Genomic DNA, 18,265 nt, shown 5'->3' with positions numbered 1-18,265 from the left:
CGCATGCGCTGGCGCGGAGGCTGCCGGGAGTTGTAGTTTGCTGCCCCGCAGCCCTCTATGGCAGCCGATGCGCTTCTCCTTTTTCTTTTCTCCCTCATTCTTTCGTATTTTTTTTCTCCTCAGGGCCGGGCTGAAGGGCAGCGAGGACGGCTCCAGGCCGATCGTCCTGGCCGCGGGGGGTGCTGGGCGCCGGAGCTCACCGCACGGAGCGGCCCAGGGCAGGCCTCACCCGCAGGGCCCGGTCCCGGCTGAGTCAGTTGGGCGCCGCGCTCAGGGCTGGGCCGGCACTCCGCGCTGAGTAACGGCGGGCCGCCCGCACGGTGCGGGGCTGCGCTGCGAGGCCTCGTGCCTCGGTATCCCTCTTCAGGTTCTCTCCAGGGGGAGGTTGGACCTTCAGGGTGGGAACGGAGGGCGGCCAGCAGCCATCCTGGCACCCCTAGCGTGAGAGGTTCTTGTGGGCTGACAGGAGGAACGCGATGGTACCGTGTGGGGACAGCATGGGGACATGGCCAGGAACTACTGAATCATTCCGGTTGGAAAAACCCTCTGAGGTCACCAAGTCCAACCCCGAACCGCCCACACTGGGCCACCGAACCACATCCCTCAGTGCCTCAATGGTCCTCGAACACCTGCAGCCACAGTGAGCCCATCACAGCCTGGGCAGAAAAGCCCAACTGCTCTCTTTTGGGAGAAATCTGTGGAGAATCAAAAAGAAGAGGAGGAAGGACACCACACCAGGCAGCACCCAGCCCTCCTGCAGGAGGCTCAGCCTGCAAGAGGCCCCGATGAGGCTGAAGCACAGGGTGCAGACCCCTTGGGTTGACCCATTTCCTCCGGACTAGAGCGCGGTGGGACAACAGGGACATCGTCACCACCCGCCCCATGGGAAACCAAGAGAACCAGGCAGGGAGCACCCACTGCAACCCCGTCCTGGTTTCCAGGGCAGCACACGCATCTTCCCAGAGCTCCCTTCTCCCACAGCAATCCCAGCCCCACCACACAGGCAGGCACAGCGATGCTTTCTGCTTTTATTCAATTAATGCAGCAATCTATACAAGAAAAAATAATAATAATAATAATGAAACCATGAAATTCCAAACCCTGACAGTGAAGAACCAAATTCTTCCTAAGAATCAACCAGAATTAAAAGTATACCCCTGCGTCAGACTGTACATAAAATAATCTCTGCCCCATTTACAGCGTTTCACACAGTACTTCTCGTATCTCAAACTTCAGAACTGTACAACTTTGTTACAAACCACGCTTTTTCCTAGGAAAAGCTTACAGAAAAAAATATTGCCACTTTCTTTTTTATTTTTTATTCTTTTTTTTTTTATTATTATTATTTGTAACAAAAAAAATTAGAATCTTATAAAACAAAATTAAAGTCAGCCAGAACTTCTAAGTGTGGGCAGGGGGGGCAGGAAGGAGCAGAGATGTGGTTCTCAGCTCAGCATTTCTCCTCCTCGCCAGGAAAAGGAGGGCAATTGGCAGACAAAAGACAACTTGCCACTGGATGGGGAGCCAGACCCCATGGCCATGTTCTGAGCCCCCCTCCAGTCCATTCCCAACCACGGGTTTGGGTTGGGACATCTCTGAAACCAGCATGAGTGGCTGATGGTGTCTCAGCCCTGAGTTCAGGGCTAAATGTGGAAACTGGGGCTTCCCTGCATGCTGCAGGGAGGTGGAAATCACAGCTGGCAGCCTCCACCAGGCTGGGAGCTGCTCACAGGGCTGACAGCCCCTCCCTGGGCCAGCTCCCCTCTCACTGCTGGCAGACAGCCCTGGGTTTTCTTCCAGAGGACGAGTGGAGCCTACACAACCATCACAAGAGCCTTGGTTGGATCGCCGAATCTTCTCAACATGCAAGTAAGGGCAGCAAACCCAAATTCCTCCCTTGGCAGAAAAGCAGGGACAACTTCCATCTACCTCCCCCTTCCTTAGGAAAGACAGTTCTCATGGTCTGGGCTGCGGGTCTGAGTGCTCGTGGGGTCATCACATCCTACACAGCCTCATGCTCCAGGATGGGTGAGCAGGTTACACAGCACGCTGCAGGTGGATGGAGAGGAGTTAGGACTGCATGGCTGAACTACTGGAGACAAAGAAGCCGACCTGGTCAGGCCTGCATATGAGCCCATCTTCACACCAGACTCACATTGTTGGTCTGACTGAAGCCTTCACAGCCACGACAGAGAACAGGTACAACCATCAGCAGTGTTTTGAGCCACGGTTTTACCAAACAGGTCACAGTAAGGGATCTAGACATCTGGATCCATGTGAAAAAGGTGTCGTCTTGTTTCGAATCAAGGTTTCACCCCAATGTTGTTCAGTGCAAAAGAGTTAAAAAACCATGTATCTACACATATACATCTGTGTGTATACAAAATGTCTGTACAAGTGGGGGAGATGGCCTGCCTGCACGCTGGGGACTCTTGCCCAAGAGATCCTATGGGTCAGATCGGTTGTGTCCCACTCTTGCCAAGGTGTCAAGGCCCAAGCAGTCAGCTCGAAAACTAAAAGCAAATCGAAGCAGAGGGCGGCAGGAGAGCAGCTCCAGCAATGGCTGCCAGCTCAGACCCACAGCACAGACCTGGGATGAGGAAAAGGAGGGCAGAGCTCCCAGAGGAGGCAAGCAGGAATACAAAACCCAACGGGACAAGCAGGATGCCTGCACACGTACAGACTGCACGAGGACTGGGATGAGGTGACGGTACCAGGTGAGGAGGTAAGACCTCAGGGTGCTTTGTTCAGCCTTTAGTGGAAATTATCTTGTCCCATGGGAGTCACAGTGCTCCTGCTGCTTCAGGGAGTGGCCCCGGGAAGGCAGGTTGCCTTCACTGTGAGTTGAGACACTGGAGTATAGTATCCATATTGCAGAGGTAGGCATAAAATTGGGAGAGGGGGAGAGCAGGCTGTGCAGAGCAGAGAACTCCAGCAAGGGAGAACAGGTGGCTCTGCACTGCTACTGCCAGCAGCACAAAGCAGCACAGCCTAATGCCCTTGGAGGGAATGGGGCATGTCCAGAGCAAAACCAGAATTAGGAACAGCCACCCCAGGCATCCCACTAGCAGGTTTCTAGCTTGCCAGAGATGTTTGCAGACACCAGCCATAAGGAGGAGAAGAGACTGCTGCTCCCTGCATGCTGTTTTGCTGTTGGGGAACGCCAAGCTTTCCAAAACGGGGTTTGTAGCCAAGAGATGGCCTGGATTCTCTGCTGCAAGCTAGGAATGAGAGGAATGCTGCCTCAAATGCTGAGTGTGGACTGATAATGGCCTTTCAGAAGTCCCAGATGCATGAACTTCCAGATCTCTCTGACAAGACAGGTAAGTGCCTTCGAACGCTGGCCATGAGGCTGCTCTCAAAGCTGCACAGCGAGCCGATGAGAGCTCTCACCAGGAAAGCAATCAGATGAAGAGAATCAAAGACAGGCAGTAGGAGCCTCACCTACAAAACCTCCTGCAGCTCAGTGCCGTGCTGAGGGTGACAGCAATTCCCTTTGCACTAGTGTAACTGCTGGATCCAGCTTCAGCAGCGAGCCCAAGGACAGACGAGTGGCGGGAGCTGCACAAGTCAGCAGGGAAGGAAAAAGACAATGAGACCCAGATGTCATCACTAAGGAACAGTGCCCGTTTTTTGACCGGTAGCTCCTCAAGACAGCAGCAAACGGGTTTCAAAATATATTACATCTTATTATTGCCAAGCGTGCAGATCATGAAGAGTGGGGGGACACAACACTAAGAAAAACTACAATTGGAGGAAGAACAAAGCAGTAAAAATTTAAAAATAAGACTACTCCTTACAACTGCCAACACTCGGGTTCAAAGAATCAATTGGAGAAAGACTCTTAAAAGTAGGGTTCTAAATATGGTGTCAGGCCCCAAACCTGCGAAACACAGATTTCAGGCAGAGAAAACACAAACTGGTGAGAAAAGACGAGGAAGAAGGCAGACTTCTAACGTTACCTCCAGAGGGTGAGACATCTCACGCCTCTCATCACTTCCTGGGGCAAGCAGAGTCCCCACCCCAGAACACGCACAGAAACAAGAAGGCATCAGACAACGGCTGCAGTGGTAGCTGACGAACAGCCTGTGGGCCAAAACAGAGCTCCTCCGTACCCAGCAGCATCCCAAATCTTCTCAGGGGGTCCCAAGGCAAGCGTTCCCCCTCGCACAGCCTCCCTCCCACTCCTCTTTGCTGTCTCTAGCTCTGGAAAGCAGCACGTACTCAATGCAGTCCCTTGCTCTGCAGCTCCCAGGCTCCAACACAGACCTCAGGTCAGCACTGGACCAACACCAGTGAAGCCAGTCGCAGCTCCACCCTCAGCCAAAACAGATCACTGGTCAGAACAGCACTGAGAAACCAGAGCTTAAGTACATTCTTCTTGGAGAGGGCAGCACAGGGACACAAAGCTGTGAGCCCAAGCTGGTTAGGGAAAACGGACTGGAAAGGAAATCTATGGCATTTAAAACTGGTACTAAAGTGCAACACAAATGTCCTAAATCCTTTGTAATCAATGCAGCAAAAGGAGTCTGCAAAGCTTCAAACTTCCAGTTACTGCAGGGCATACCCTTAAAACACAACCCAACAACAAGTAGGTATAAGCAGACCAAGGAGCCCTTTGGTGAAGCAAGAAATACGAGGCCACCGCAGAGAATTTCAGCTCCTGGGGTCTAACAACATCATATTTAGAACACTTGGAAAAGAAGAAAGTTAAAGCAAAAGAAAAAAGAAACCAACAAAACAAAATACAATTCTTGAATCTTGCACAATGAAACAGTTAAACTTTTTGGTGTTTTCAAAGAAATCCCAACAGACAGCCTGGCATAACGTTATCTGCTTCCTATGGTAGAGATGCCCATTAGACCCAGAACTCAGGACACCACGTGTAACTGGACATGTTCCATCCTTACACACGTCTCAGCATTCCTCCATTCATAAAAACAAATCGCTAGATCCTTCCTGTTTACTCTTCAGCCTGAAAGGAAAAAACCAAAACTGAAGCTAAATGGAAAATAGCCAGAGGGAGGAGAAAGTTTTCACAGACTAGAGGCCAATCTCATCAGCTTCACAAGCCTGGAAAGTGCATTCCTCAGTGTCGCCTCATTTTAACTTTCCTAGCCGGGCTGCCATCCTCCTCCTCCTCGTCACAGTCCTCCGTGTACTCGTAAGACCTTCGCCAATAGTTCTCAGAGCTGAAGTTGCTCCGTCTCCTATGTTTTGGTAAGAGAACTGAGCGCCTGTTCTCCTCTTTATCCATTTCTAGAATCCGTGGCCTACGGAGAAAGAGAGAAAGAGGGAGTGAGAACACATCCACAACAGGATTCAAGCACTCCTTGTGCGGATACCATCTGGATTTTTGCATATGTTGAGCACCATGAGTGACTTTTTCCACACTGCTCTCCCAGTACTAAGCCCACGGCTCTCAACAGAGCAGAGCACAGCGCCGAGCTGCACGTCCCATGAAAAAGCAGAGCTTTCCTTGAACAAGTGTGAGTCCTTAGCCTTCACATAGTGAGCTCTGGTCTTTAGCTCCACTGGGGAGATCTCCAAGCAGCCTGATCAGCCCTCCTGAAGTGCAGCTTGTGGTACCAATAAACATTCCTTTGGCAGAGGGGTCTGCCTCCTACGGAGGAGCTCAAAAACGAGCTCAGCTCTGTGCTAAGCTGCTAGGATATTTGCAGTGCAGGATTAAACCACAACTCTGAGCTCTTTTGTCCTCATCCTAGTTCTCTCAAACGTTATCACAGTGCAATTAGTATTTATGTAAAGCTGCCTCTGTTCTCCCCTGTACTCAGTTCAGTTTATGGTATGACCATGCTGGCAGGATTCACAGCTGCACAGAGCACCCACATTTATCCCAGGTGCCAACTACTGAGCTCCTCTGACAGATGTGCTATCTGCACTATTTACTGGCACTACACTGAGTCCTTTGGACCTTTCAGAGTCTTCAGATACCATCCACTGCAGGGCATTACCCTGAGCTCACACCCCAGTAAGGTGCATCTCTGCCTTCACGTCAGCTCTCATGGATCTGCAGACTTTGCCCTGCATGACCACTCCCTGAATCACACGCAGGAGCTCAGAGGTAAGATTTTATTTGCAGCCTTGCTCCTCTTTGCGATCTGTGTGCCCAGTCATCCCGAGTTCTGATGAATGAACACTGCTCATAAACAAACCATCCCCACCCTTCTCCTTCACCAGGACAGGTTGAAACACGGGCTGGAACTTCACAACAGCTGAGCTCCACGACCACGCCAGCCTTTTGGTTTCACATGATGTGCAGAGAATGCCACCTCTATCCTTGGGGAGCTTTGGAATTAGAGAACACCAGGAACATGGCATGACAGCTGGCAGACTGGCTATCACTACATTCACACAAAGCAAGGTGGTGTTTAAGGGAAGCCTTGCCACAGAGCTCAAGCTGTCTGGAGCTTCAGCAAGGAGCTCTCTTGTAGGTCAGCCTTACACACACACACACACACACACACACACACAGCTCTGGAAGCAAAGTAGATCTATGGAGCTTCCCAAGGAGACCTTCACCCTTCCCAGTTTACAAAACCTCAAAGACTGCTTTCATAATATACTTCAACACACCTGCACAGGTTACTTGGCAATAGAGGTCAAAAATAATTAGCTGCAGGGAAACCATTGTTCTGAATGACTGCATTATCAAGAGGCAGCCAAATCTATTGCTTCTTCATTATGCCATTCACAAGATAAACAATGTAAGCTGCTTACAGCCAGAGCTTAGTCTCCACAAGCCTAGGAGGAACGTATAAAGAACCTCACTGATAACAGATCCATACACAGAACACACCTGGGAGGTGCTTCCCAGCTCCTGGCAAAGTGGTACAAAGGATGCTGTAAGCGCACTGCGCAAGCTCTCTTGCCAGAGACCAGGAACCTCAGATGTTTGGTGACCCAGAGATAACACCCAAAACTCCCCCCTGGCCGAGATCAACTCACCTGTGAGCAGCATCGGGATCTGCTTTGCGATGGGACCGCTTTGGTTTCAAGATCTGGTCCCTGTTGCTTCCTGACAGGCGGTCAGAGGTGTAACCTGGTGGCAACACAGAGCTACTCAGCGATTTTGTTTCCAATCGAGGGGCATCTAGTCTTGTTCTGCAAATATTAAAAAAAAAAAAAAAGAAGTGAATTTGCAAAGTATTTCAACTGAATTGCTAGCAGGCTGCAATAGGTATTTGTCCTAGATGCACTGAAGTAGAACCCTCAATCCCAGGCACACAGCTCTGAAAGAGGGTCAGGTCTGTTACATCCAACAGAAGAACAAGCTGCAGCTTCTTCCTACTTGAAGCTACAGCTTTTAACCTTTACTGCTTTCTAAAGACAGGAAGGCTTAGGGGTCAGCATGGCCACCATGCACAGGAAAGGTGCTGGGCTCACTGCAATCACAGGGATAGGATATTGAGCAGAGGTGTTCAAGCACCTGCGACATCCTATGAAATCACAGTGACTCTTCAATAACTTGCAACTCCGGTTAAGCCACCTGGGAGATGCACTGTGAGATCCATCAACACCAACACTGATAATAACTGCTTCTATCTGGAAACTCCTTACTGTCTCTGGGATCTCATGGGGTCAGGCATTTCTCAGCTCAACTAAGAGGTTTAAGGCAGGAGTCAAAGTTTAGTAACCAGCAGCTACACCACAGCCCCCCCAGCAGCATAACAGCTCATGCTGGAATAAAGCTGCCACTGCTCCTGGCCCAAGTATGGCTGCAGCCAGCAGCTTCTATGCATGTATGGAGAGAGGCAAGAGGCTGAGCAATGGCCGTGTAGCACAAATGAAAGCTTGACAGAGCAGTGCCTTCGCACGGTGCCACCACCACCTCCCAGCACAACGTAATTACCAGGTTCAATTTGCAAAAACTTCTAAAGTCTATTTCAAAACACAGATTGAAGCCTAAGAATGAGCAAAACACAGTAAAAGGTGGTGCTGGTGCCCCACAGTGCCACTTCCTGGAATAAAAAAAGGGCATCCTGATGCTGTTCCTGCAGCCTGCCTGCTTCCACAGGATCAGAGCTGAATACCAGAGGGGTCTGGGTAAAAGAAAGGGAAGAATCACTACTTGTCCCTCAGTGCTTAACTTCAGCTTTTGAAGCAAGATAATTCCAACCTAAACTCCTGTTATGAAGCAAGTTCAACTGCCAAGCTTCCTCTGTGCTTCCAGGAAGAGACTCTCCAGTTGACCAGGGCGATGCCAGGATGGCAAAAATGAAGGTGGGTATGCCAGAAATGAGGAAAACTTCCACAGGCAGCTGGCCAGGCTGCAAAGCCATCAGCCTGAGCTGTTCTCAGCTCCAGGACGGGCTTCAGCTAGGACAGTAAAGGCATTGCTGATCCTGCCCTAGAGAAGTCAGGTTGTTCAATTACCTCTTAAATATGAGAACTACATGATTGCAATTAAAAATAAAGAAATCACAGCAAATATACTGCAAAGGCAAGAGGATGTCAGCCATGCTCCGTCTCCACACAGCAATACAGATTTGTGCTGCAGGAGCGGAGAGAAGCAAGAGCCATGCTAAAAATGAAAGTAAATTACCTACCAAAGTTCAAATTAAATAAAATAACTCCCCTGTGTGATGGCCTACGAAGAATTGCTTAAATGTGGCTGTGTGAGACCTCTAAAACGACTTTCAAGACCCACCTGAATAGGTCTCATTTTTACCCCCCACCTCCCACATGACCTCTCTGAGCATCTCTTGAAATCCAGCACATCATTCCTTCCCCCTCAGTCAAAGCTTCCAAACTCTGCTGGCTCCCTGCAGCCCTGCGCTCCGACACGCAGGGCGCACTGCAAATACCATCACGCAGCAGCTCTGAAGTGCTGCCGACTTACTTGGTAACCACACTGCTCTCAAGCATCCTGAAAAACCCAGCCACTTCTCCAGCTCAGTTTTTGCTGGCAGCGTCAGAACAGCCTCCAGAACCACGTGCCCAGAGCAAAGGCAACAGATCCAGACTCCAGAGTCTGGGGCCCAGCAGCCTTTGCCAGCTTATTCACAGCTCCTGCAAGCAGCAAAGTTTACGCTGCTGTGACACAACCACAGGGTGCCTGATTCTTCTGGAAAGCTCCGGGCTCATTCTCACCATGAAAGATGAGTTTTACGAGGTCACAGGCTGCTCCCCAGCCTCGCGTGCACGCAGGCTGCTCGCGGAAGAGGCTGTTTTCCTGGTTGCATAACTTGCTAATTCAGACTGCACCAGTCGCATGATCTGGGACTGGGGAATGGCAGTAGAGATGCTCCAGGGATGCAGGCGCAGACAAAGGTCACTGCAGCCCTGCTGTGCGTGCCTGCCTGCGCCCAGGGCCAGCTGAGGAGACAGTCCCCGTCACAAGGGATAAGCGACAATGAAGGAGCTCTATTTGGCAACAGTCAGAGTGCTCCCCTTGGCAAACAGGCGACGGCCACGCGTCCCCCAGGACTGCTAAGCTCTATGGAGATTAGACAGAAATAAGGACTGGAGAGTTCCCACTTTTCTCAGGGAGAAATCCAGTCCATCCAGCCCATGGCTGTCTGTGCATGACTGGACAGAGACACACTTGCTCTGACACTAAGCAATTCAGGCTCCTCCAGGGAAGCCAGAAGGGCGCACTGCTGCAGAAGGATGGCTGAGCCAACGCAGCCAGCATGGCTCTGCTGGGTGCTAACGGGCCTCATCTGTTCAGCAGCACTGCCCAGCTCAGCCAGGCAGCAGGACGCCTTGGCTAGCTACATGCTTGCCCAGTCACACTTTGAGGGCAGCCAGGCTAGAATGAAACACACCCTTAGCGTATAGAGGCTGATGAAGGCAAGAAGTAGAGCTGCTTTAAACAGGTACATTATACATCTGCACTACTTCAGCAGCTTTAGCTTACATAGCCAAAGCTGTCTTTCCCAAGGAACTGCTCCACAGTTTAGGACAGGCAGCTTCTCTGTCCCAGAGCACCTAAATTCAGGTCTTTCTTGCCATGGGATCTGGAGATGCCTTTCACTGGGGCTCATTAGCACTCACTGCTTCTCACCAGCTGTAGAAACCAACAAGTTGAACATAACAGGCTTTTTGTTGTTAGCCATCTCACCTTACCTCCTTCGTGTCAATAACCAGCAACCAGAGGGCTTGGTTCCAATCCATCTTTCATCCTATTCTCTCACCTGCCACATCTCATCCTGCCTCCCTACGTCTGTTCTGATTTTGCTCTGCTAATGCCGCAGGGCTGCTTCATTTGCCTTCATTTCATGGGTCACTCTATCCAGATGTCCAACTCCACTCTGCTGGCTTTGTGCCTTATCTTCACAATGTCACCAGACTTGTTTTGGAACCAGCTAGGCTGCCCACAAGTTCCACAACTCTGAATCTAGACCGCTTTCCTGCTAGCCTCATGCCAGCCTGAGCCACAGCTGCTGCCCTGCCACCATGCTCATGGTTTTCTCTGGGTTTACATCAAATCAACTGATGAAGTGCCATCAGCTGACCAAGACAACACATCTTCTAAAGCAGGGAGCATGAGATGCAACTCACAGAGCTTGGCTTCCCAGCACCACCCTCAAAGGATGAGCTCTGGAAGCTGACTGCTCAATTTGCTGCATTCATTTCCTTTCAAAGCCAGCACCTTCCTCTCCCTTCCAGGAAATGAAAAGCATGCTCCGAAGAAAGCAGTCTGCTTTATAGAAGATTCTTTATCATAAGCACCAGCTTCAAAGGACTGTCCAGGTGACTCAGCTATGTTGGTATCATACAATCAGACACCTGAACATGCAGCCCAAAGCAAGAGTCTGAAACCCCAGCTGCTTGGGGTTAGGCAGGCAATGAAAGCCAGGTGCTTGGACACCAACAGCGCTGGCAAACTCAGGTACAACAACGAAGCAGTGCTGCAGAGAGCCAAGAAGTGATTAACTCTGCAGTAACAAGTTCCATCTATTTCCACTGACCAAGCGATGGGTATGGCAAGACACAAATGAGCATCAGAGGGAGATCTAGCAAAGATTTAAGGTCAGCTCAGCACATCAACAAGCAAGGCATCTTTTTAAAGCGTTCCTTGCAAAGCACCGTAAAAACAACACCACTGCATCCAAGGGTGCCTTACTGTCCTGAAGGCTTCAACACTTACTTTCGAAGAATGATGACAGCTCTTCTCTCCTTGATGTCCTGTGGTCGAATACAGTGTGTAATTTCATCGGCTGCGTATCCACTGACAACAAAAACAAAGAGCCGTGGTGAGAAAGATGACAGGCAGGAGGGTAAAGCGGTTGCCAGGCTCAGCAGCGTGCTCTGGCCAGCCATTTCCCAACTTCCCCCACAAATTCCTCCTCCAAACACCACACCATTCCCCAGGCACACAGGAGCTGGGTTTACTGAACGAGCGCGGTAAGTCAGGCCTTTTTATTTTTTTATTGTTGATTTAATGTTTTTTTTTTTTTTAGCATACACCAGAGGAAATTGCCACCTGCCACAACATCATGAAATAAGTCATGTTGAAAATGAGTTTATGGAGTGTAAATTCAGCCAATTCATTTACGAAAGCTTCATCAAGAGATTGGCGTGCAAGAGAATAAAAAAATCACCGCATTGCTCTCAAGCATCTCACTGAGAAAAAGCCATCCATCATCACCAAGATGCACAGTGCGCCCCGACACGGGGTATAACCAAAGGCACTGAAAAGCAGCTGCTGCCCGAGCATCTTTGAAGGGGTCTTTGACACTCACCCTCCTCACCATCATTACAGGTGCTAATGAGGGGCGGGCTGCCCTCTGCCTGCTGCTGTGCATAGCAGCTTCCTCCAGTCCGGCATGGGGAAGGAGAAGTGAAACGCCTCCTGAAATGGCCGACGAGGACTGGAAGGCCTCGGGGTGAAGGAGTGCTGAACGCCAGCAAAACGTGCCCTGGGTGAACCCAACGCAGGAACCGCTGCGTCTCCAAGAAATCTGTGCTTCCCAAGGGCAGTGCTGTGCTCCCAGCCTCACATGAAGGTTGGAAGCCGTTTCATGTGGGTTTGCAGCTAGAGACACACACACACACACACACACACACACACACTCTGGGATAGGAGCAGGTTCCCTTTATCTGGTTAGGTAATTCACCCAGTCATCTACAAACGCTCACCTCTTGCTCACAGAGAGATTTGCTGCTTTGAGCAGACAGCTCAGACCTAAGACAGATCCACCAGAAGAGGGGCTGCTGGCCATCGCCTGCCCCTCCAAGGGGGCTGCAGAGCAACACAGTGCAATGCAGAGGGGCTTCTAATAATGCTCTATTACATTCCAGGAACTTCTGCGTCAAGCTCCAGCAAATCTGTTAATATCATCCACGTTAATATTCAGCTCAGCACGTCCTCAGCAAACATCAGGAGGATGGCTGCTTCGAGACCTGTGCAAGACATCAGCTCAGCCTCCCATAGCTATCCCCATACAGGAACTGGCTCTCAGCTCGCTTCCAAAGCAGTGTTAAGAAGAGCTTATGGTCCCAAAGCAGTAGTTCTATTGCTCCAGACCCTAAGGGGGACAGTCAGTCAGCCCCAGTGCCATACTGGTGGCGGGAACTCAGTCTGCCCCTTGCCAAGCATGGGGGCAGCCTCTGCACAGCCCTGTCACAGAGGGATTTGCACAAGCACTGAGCAATGAAACAGAAAGAGGTTGTTTGGTTGGGTCACAGTTGCCCTGCTAGTGCCAGCAGAACCCTCTCAGCCTATCCTGGCCTCGCCACATCCCGAGCATGAAGTGAAGGGAAACACACACTAAAACAAAACCCCCGTAAGGATATCAAGGACGTGCCCGGGGATTTCTGCTCTTGCCTGGAGGACAAAACTAAAGCATAGGAGAAGGAATGATCCAGGAAAGAAAGTCCTAAGTTACTGCCCACAAGAACACTGATGGGAACACCTGAGCATGACGTGTGCAGCCCAGAGCACCTTTCAGATGAACGAGGAGAAGTGCAGATGCCACCCACAGGCCCAACTGACACCCTGACCCCAAGTAATCTCTTGGATCTTACGTACTCACAGCTCCTCCCCACATCTCTTTTTCAGTCCAGAAGAGTTAACACAAAGCCACAACATTACTGATTCATATGGAGATAGAAGCAGAGATTTTTGCATAAACATCAGCAGAAAGCAAGCCCTGAAGCTCTGCACAATCCCTAGAGAAATACTTCCAGGGGCTGGATACGGCCAGGCCGGAGCAGTTACTGTGCTCAGGCTTCACCTGTGGTTTGAAAAAGCTGCTGCCACAAAGCACCGATGCAGCATCAACCAGCTGGAGCAGGGCTGGAACAGATCTCTGCCTCGTCACCACCAGCACACGCAGGGCTTGCTCTGAGCAAAGCTGAGGCACCAAGGGCCTTTGCTGAGGGCTCAGACTTTTCTGGAAAGATGTCTAATCCAGGCGGTTGTGCAGAGGTTCCTCCAGCTGGGAAGAAAGCAGGTTCATCCCCCAGAGGCTCCGAGCAGCACTGCCATCAGGCATGCCTTTAGACAACAAGAGAGACAAACATCACGACGCTCCCAGCGCTGCTGTGTGCAGCAGGGAGCAGACCCACTCTGTGCACAGAGCATTGCCACCTTCAGAAGCAAAGCCTGTCTGTGCACAAGCTCGGAGCTGTGGAAACGTTACCATTAGCAATTTACTCCTCTGGCTAACCGCAGCTTTGCGCTTCCAACCACAGTGCTCAGATGCACTACGTGAAAATCCAACAACAGCTCTCCAGGTGTCGCGATCTCCTGTGTGCTGCAGTCTGGTTGGAGCTGCCCATCCCAGAGCCTCCACAAACCCACCCAGCTCCCTTTCTCTCCTCCAAAAGCACATGGCTCCCCAGGCGGATGTGCAAATTCCTCCATCTCCTCCACACTGCTTCTATTGATTGATGCTTATTGAATTATTTTGTTGGTTTTTCCTTTAAACAGGAAAAAAAAAGAAAAGCCTCCTCATAAACATGGTCCAGTGAGCAACCACCCTCAGCAAGCCGATGGCTGAGGCGCACTGCAGCCTGACTCGGGCTGCTTGAGCCCCGCAGCACTGCAACACGCCGCTGCCATTTCCTCCCGGCCTAGAGGACACGCGGCAAAGGGACAAACCCTGCAGCCACGGCAGAGAGGGCCTGGGGGGGTCCTCTCCTGGAACATACCAGGGCAAATCAGCGCTATGAATGCAAACAGGGAAAAAAATACCTCGAAGGCAGAGCAAAGGGCTGAGCAGCGATGGCTGCGGTGGCTCAGCCTTTGTCCTCAGGTATGCAGCACAGCCACCAGAATCCCTGTTCCACCTCCAAAACTCTTCGAAGAGGACACTTTTAAAACCTAACACGCCGTCAGAGAATACTTCACAGCCTGAAGGAGGTTCAGTATTTGCAAACAGCACAGTGTTGTTAGACAAATGCTTCAGTTGACTGTAAAGTTTAACTAGCAACGTGCTGCACGCGCAGTGCCACGAGGCACGTTACCAGCCAGGCAAAGCCTTACTGAAACAAACCTGAACCTACCCCCAGGGAGAGACAGAGAGCATCGGGTCAGGGGCAGGAAATGGGGAAACCCTTCATGCCGGTTTTGCAGAGGATTTTGCACATGTTGCCGAGAGGAGGACATGCATGACCTGGGGAGAGATGGCTGGAGATGTGGGGGCAAAGAGAAACGCGGGAGCTCTCTTTAGATCCCCAAGAAATCCACACGGCCACAAACAAACGGAGCAGCCCCTGACCCAGCAGTGCTGGAAGCAGACATTTCAAGCACGCTGTTTCTATCTGCGCCGTTTCCCTATCTCCAGGGCAACTGCCTTCAGCAACTGTTTACTGGGAGGAGAAAAAGCCAAGTTTGGAGAGTTGGCTTAAATGTGACTGAGAGCTGGATCCAGAGGTACACCCCTGCACCCCTGCGGTCCTCCTGCCGTGCTGTACATCTCCTTCCTGCTCTCAGACCTCAGGACGGAGGTTTGCCGGTCCACCAGCTCCACCAGCTCCTATCTGGCCGGGACAGTATCATCACAGAAGAATCACTGGCAGAATCACTCTTAAGTGAGTGCTAAGTAGCTGCTAACTGCTGCACTGAAATCGAAACAATCTCCATTTTACAGTCTATTATTTGCTGGAAAGCGAGAACATCTAACTGCTGGATGAAGCTAGCAAAGCCAGCACTGGGCTGCCCAGACACCAACTTTTCTATTCTGGCATTAAAAATACCTTGACTTGCTCAGTACGACTGCTTCAGCCATTCCAACGAACAGATTGCAGCACCCAGACCACGAACCGTGCATGTGACACACATACACAGGGCCTGGCAGGGAACTCACTCCCATTCTGGGAATCCATAGCTGCCCTCTCTTCCCAGCAGTTCTGGAGGAGTGGTATAAAGGATGAGAAAACACGATTCTCCTGTCCTGGAGCAAACACTGCTCCTGATCCTAGAGAGTGCTGCAGGAATCCCAACCCTACTTCACACTGAGGGCCACCAGTGGTTTCCTGGTGAAAACAGTACCTTCTCCATGGGAAGGCATTGCAGGGTTCACATCGCTGGCAGGAAAACGAAGGCAGAAAGTTCTCCTCATGTCTCACACACATGCCAGACCAGGGGCTGCTGAGCACGCAGTGCTCTTGCAGTAAAAGGACACTTCCCCATGGCTCCCTCCCAGCGCTGACCTCTGCCCTTCTCCAGCACGCTCCCTGCCCCAGCCTCATGCACCATAGCAAATGTCCTTAGCCTCGGGAGAGCCCTTCCTGCTGCCGTGTCCTCCCGCTGGCTCTCTCATCCCTCGATAATCTGCACAAGTTACCTAAGGCAGGGGGTACGACGAGGATTAGTTAATGTTTGCACCGCTTTTCCCAGATAAAAGTGATGTGAGCTCCCAGCATTTATTATTGATGCACCAGTCAACAGCACGACGCCGTACGGACGTGGTGGGGAAAATTCCTTCCTGAACCCTGCAGCGATCACTTTACAAGCTGGAGTGCAGGATTGGGTTACCAGTGGGGAGCCCTGAAAAAAACTGGCCTGGATGTTCACCAGCCCCCCCCTCCCCCCAAAAGATAGCGCTGGTCGCTCAGAGCACTGTTGGCACAGTTTGGGCCATCCCACTGCTGGCAGAGAGCACTCTGACCTTCAGGACAAGAGGGATTTGTGCTCAGCAAGGCAGGAAGCCCCAGCACCAGCTTCCAGCTTCCCTCCGTGATAACAAGGGGCTTCTGGGCTCTGTGGGGCCACTTGTAGCAGCCCATGCTGATGTCCCCCTGCTGCCTGGGGCTCTGTGCACTCACGGGTGGACAGCAGTAATTAGGAAGCAGGCGTTCCCCAGTGCCAATCCCAGCTGTACTGCTGGCTTGCTCCATGACCTTGGGCAGGTCATTTTACCTCCACTGCGCTTCCCTTGCTTGCAGGAACACCAGTAAAGGCATTTCTCATGCCTGCAAGCTGCACGCATTGCTGCCGTGCTGCGTTTACACTGTGCCTCCAAGGAATGGTCCTACATGGGTCTGTGCTCAGGTCTCCCCCATCAGTGTCCCACAGGTGAGGGTCTGTCTGTCTCAACCCATGGACTGGGATGAGGCTACTCACACCACCTCTCTACACTTAAGGTCATGTCAGGAAGGCCAAGCTAAGAATAGAACCAGGAGCTCTGTCTCAGCCAGCTCACGGGCATGGGATCCATTTTGTATCTCGATACGGATTCCCACTGTTCACAGGAACTGTAGGAATGCCCAACCCCACAAGTGACCACATTCAGATCTGGACCTCTGCAAAAAGGAAACAGCCCCCATCTCTTCCATCACCATCCACTGTGACAGCAAGGCGCCCTGTCCCCTCCTGCTGCGTGTCTAAAGGCAGATGAGCCCAACCTGCCATCGGGGTGCGTGCCCGCCTGTCTCATAACGAGCATTACACAACCACGTCTCAGCACACAGCCACACGGAGGCCAGCACAGCAAGTTACCTGAGCACCGTGACGCTTCCTCTCTTCACCGGCAGGAACAGCACGGGCTCCGACACCCGGATGGGTTTGAACTGGAACTTACACCCGAAGCAGAGCGCAGAATCGCTGAAGAACGACACGGAGACGATGGGCCGCTCGAAGATATGGATGGGGTCCACATGGGAGACAATGCAGCCCCCGGGCTGATAGTCGTTGATCACAGCACTGTTCACAAAGCCCTCGGGAATCACCCGGTGCTCCACCAGCTTCCTGATCACCAGGTCGTGCACCCACTCGGGAATGGCATCCACCTCCCCACGCGGGTACAGGCGCTCCTGCCCAGGGCCTCTCCTCTGCAGCTGAGACCCATAGGTGTAACCCTCCCCAAAAAAATACTTGTTCCGCAGCGGGGCTCGATCCACCGTGTGCTCTTTGTAGAGCCCTTTCTCAGCCCTGGACACCACGTCGTCAATGCGAGCTTCGATCTTGGCACACTCCTCGGCGCTGAAGAGGCGAAGCTGACGAATGCCGCTTTTCACTTTCCGGGCTTCTTCCTCCTCCCTCTGCTCCTCATAATCGCTGGGATCCGAACCGGAGTCCTCGTGGTACCGCCGCTTACGCTCGTAGGGGGGCTCGGGGGGCTCTCGGGGCCCTTTGGAGCCTTCCCGGTAAGGCATCATGGACTTCAGCTTCTCCCGCAGGTCCGTGTAGCCGCTGCCGGCCATAGTGCGCCCGCTGCACCCCGCTCCTTCAGCGCTCTCCAGGCCGCCCGCCGCTCCGGGTCGCGGGGCTGCTGCTCATGGCCCTGCCGGGGGAGTACCGGGGGGCAACGTGAGAGCAAACACCGGTAGAGCGGATCCCCCAACCCGCCCTCCCGCCCGGTCCCCAAGCCCACGCCGGGCCGGGCCCTGCCCGCAGCCCCGAGCTCCCCGTACCCCTCCGCCCCACAGCCCCGCTCCCGGTGCCTGACCCACCCCGTCCCGCCCCTCCCCCGGCCGTTCCCCTCCCGGGGCCCAACTCACGGCTCGCCCAGGGGAGCGGCGGCGAAGCAACGGACGAAACGGCGAGAGAGAGGAAATTTAAAAACGCTTCGCGCTGCCGCGGGGCGGGCGGGCGGACAAAGGTACGGCTCCCGGGCTGCTCACGCGGCGGCCCAGCCTGGCACATGCCCAGCGGCGGCGGCCCCGGCTCCGCGCCGTGCCCTGCTCGCTGCCGCCACCGCGCCGGCGCCCATGGCGGGGGGAGACGCGGGGCCCGGCCCCGGCTCCGGACCGGGGAAGGAAACGGCGGAGGGCCCCGGAGCTCTGGCGCAGCCCTTCCCGCGGCGCGAGCGGCGCTACGTCACCAGCAAGCAGCCCGACATCCCGAGCC

At 52.6% G+C, this 18,265-nt stretch overlaps 1 protein-coding gene across 3 annotated transcripts; it reads right to left on the bottom strand.

Moving 5' to 3' along the window:
- Window positions 1-1,014: 1,014 nt before the first annotated feature.
- ALKBH5 (alkB homolog 5, RNA demethylase) lies at window positions 1,015-18,058 on the bottom strand. Of its 3 annotated transcripts, XR_006177634.1 has the most exons (6): window positions 17,917-18,049; window positions 16,916-17,699; window positions 11,117-11,197; window positions 6,970-7,125; window positions 2,156-5,273; window positions 1,015-2,049 (listed from the first exon to the last, which is right to left on the bottom strand). XR_006177634.1 is itself a non-coding variant. In XM_042864387.1 (5 exons), exons 2-5 carry the CDS (start codon window positions 17,617-17,619, stop codon window positions 5,090-5,092), a joined length of 1,125 nt encoding a protein of 374 aa, XP_042720321.1. In that variant the 5' UTR covers window positions 17,620-17,699; window positions 17,917-18,049; the 3' UTR covers window positions 1,015-5,089. The 3 variants fall into 3 exon arrangements, 2 of the variants coding, with proteins under 2 accessions (XP_042720321.1, XP_042720322.1); XM_042864387.1 differs by having other exon boundaries at window positions 1,015-5,273; XM_042864388.1 differs by lacking the exons at window positions 1,015-2,049; window positions 2,156-5,273; window positions 6,970-7,125; window positions 11,117-11,197 and adding exons at window positions 13,797-13,893; window positions 14,168-14,326; window positions 14,479-14,588 and having other exon boundaries at window positions 17,917-18,058.
- Window positions 18,059-18,265: the final 207 nt, after the last annotated feature.

The sequence above is a fragment of the Lagopus leucura genome, unplaced genomic scaffold, assembly GCF_019238085.1.
Source record: "Lagopus leucura isolate 7727_CA_CO unplaced genomic scaffold, USGS_WTPT01 Super-Scaffold_760, whole genome shotgun sequence".
NCBI lineage: Eukaryota > Metazoa > Chordata > Aves > Galliformes > Phasianidae > Lagopus > Lagopus leucura.
The sequence above is the reverse complement of the archived record's forward strand: the minus strand, read 5'-3'. Positions and strand labels throughout refer to the sequence as shown.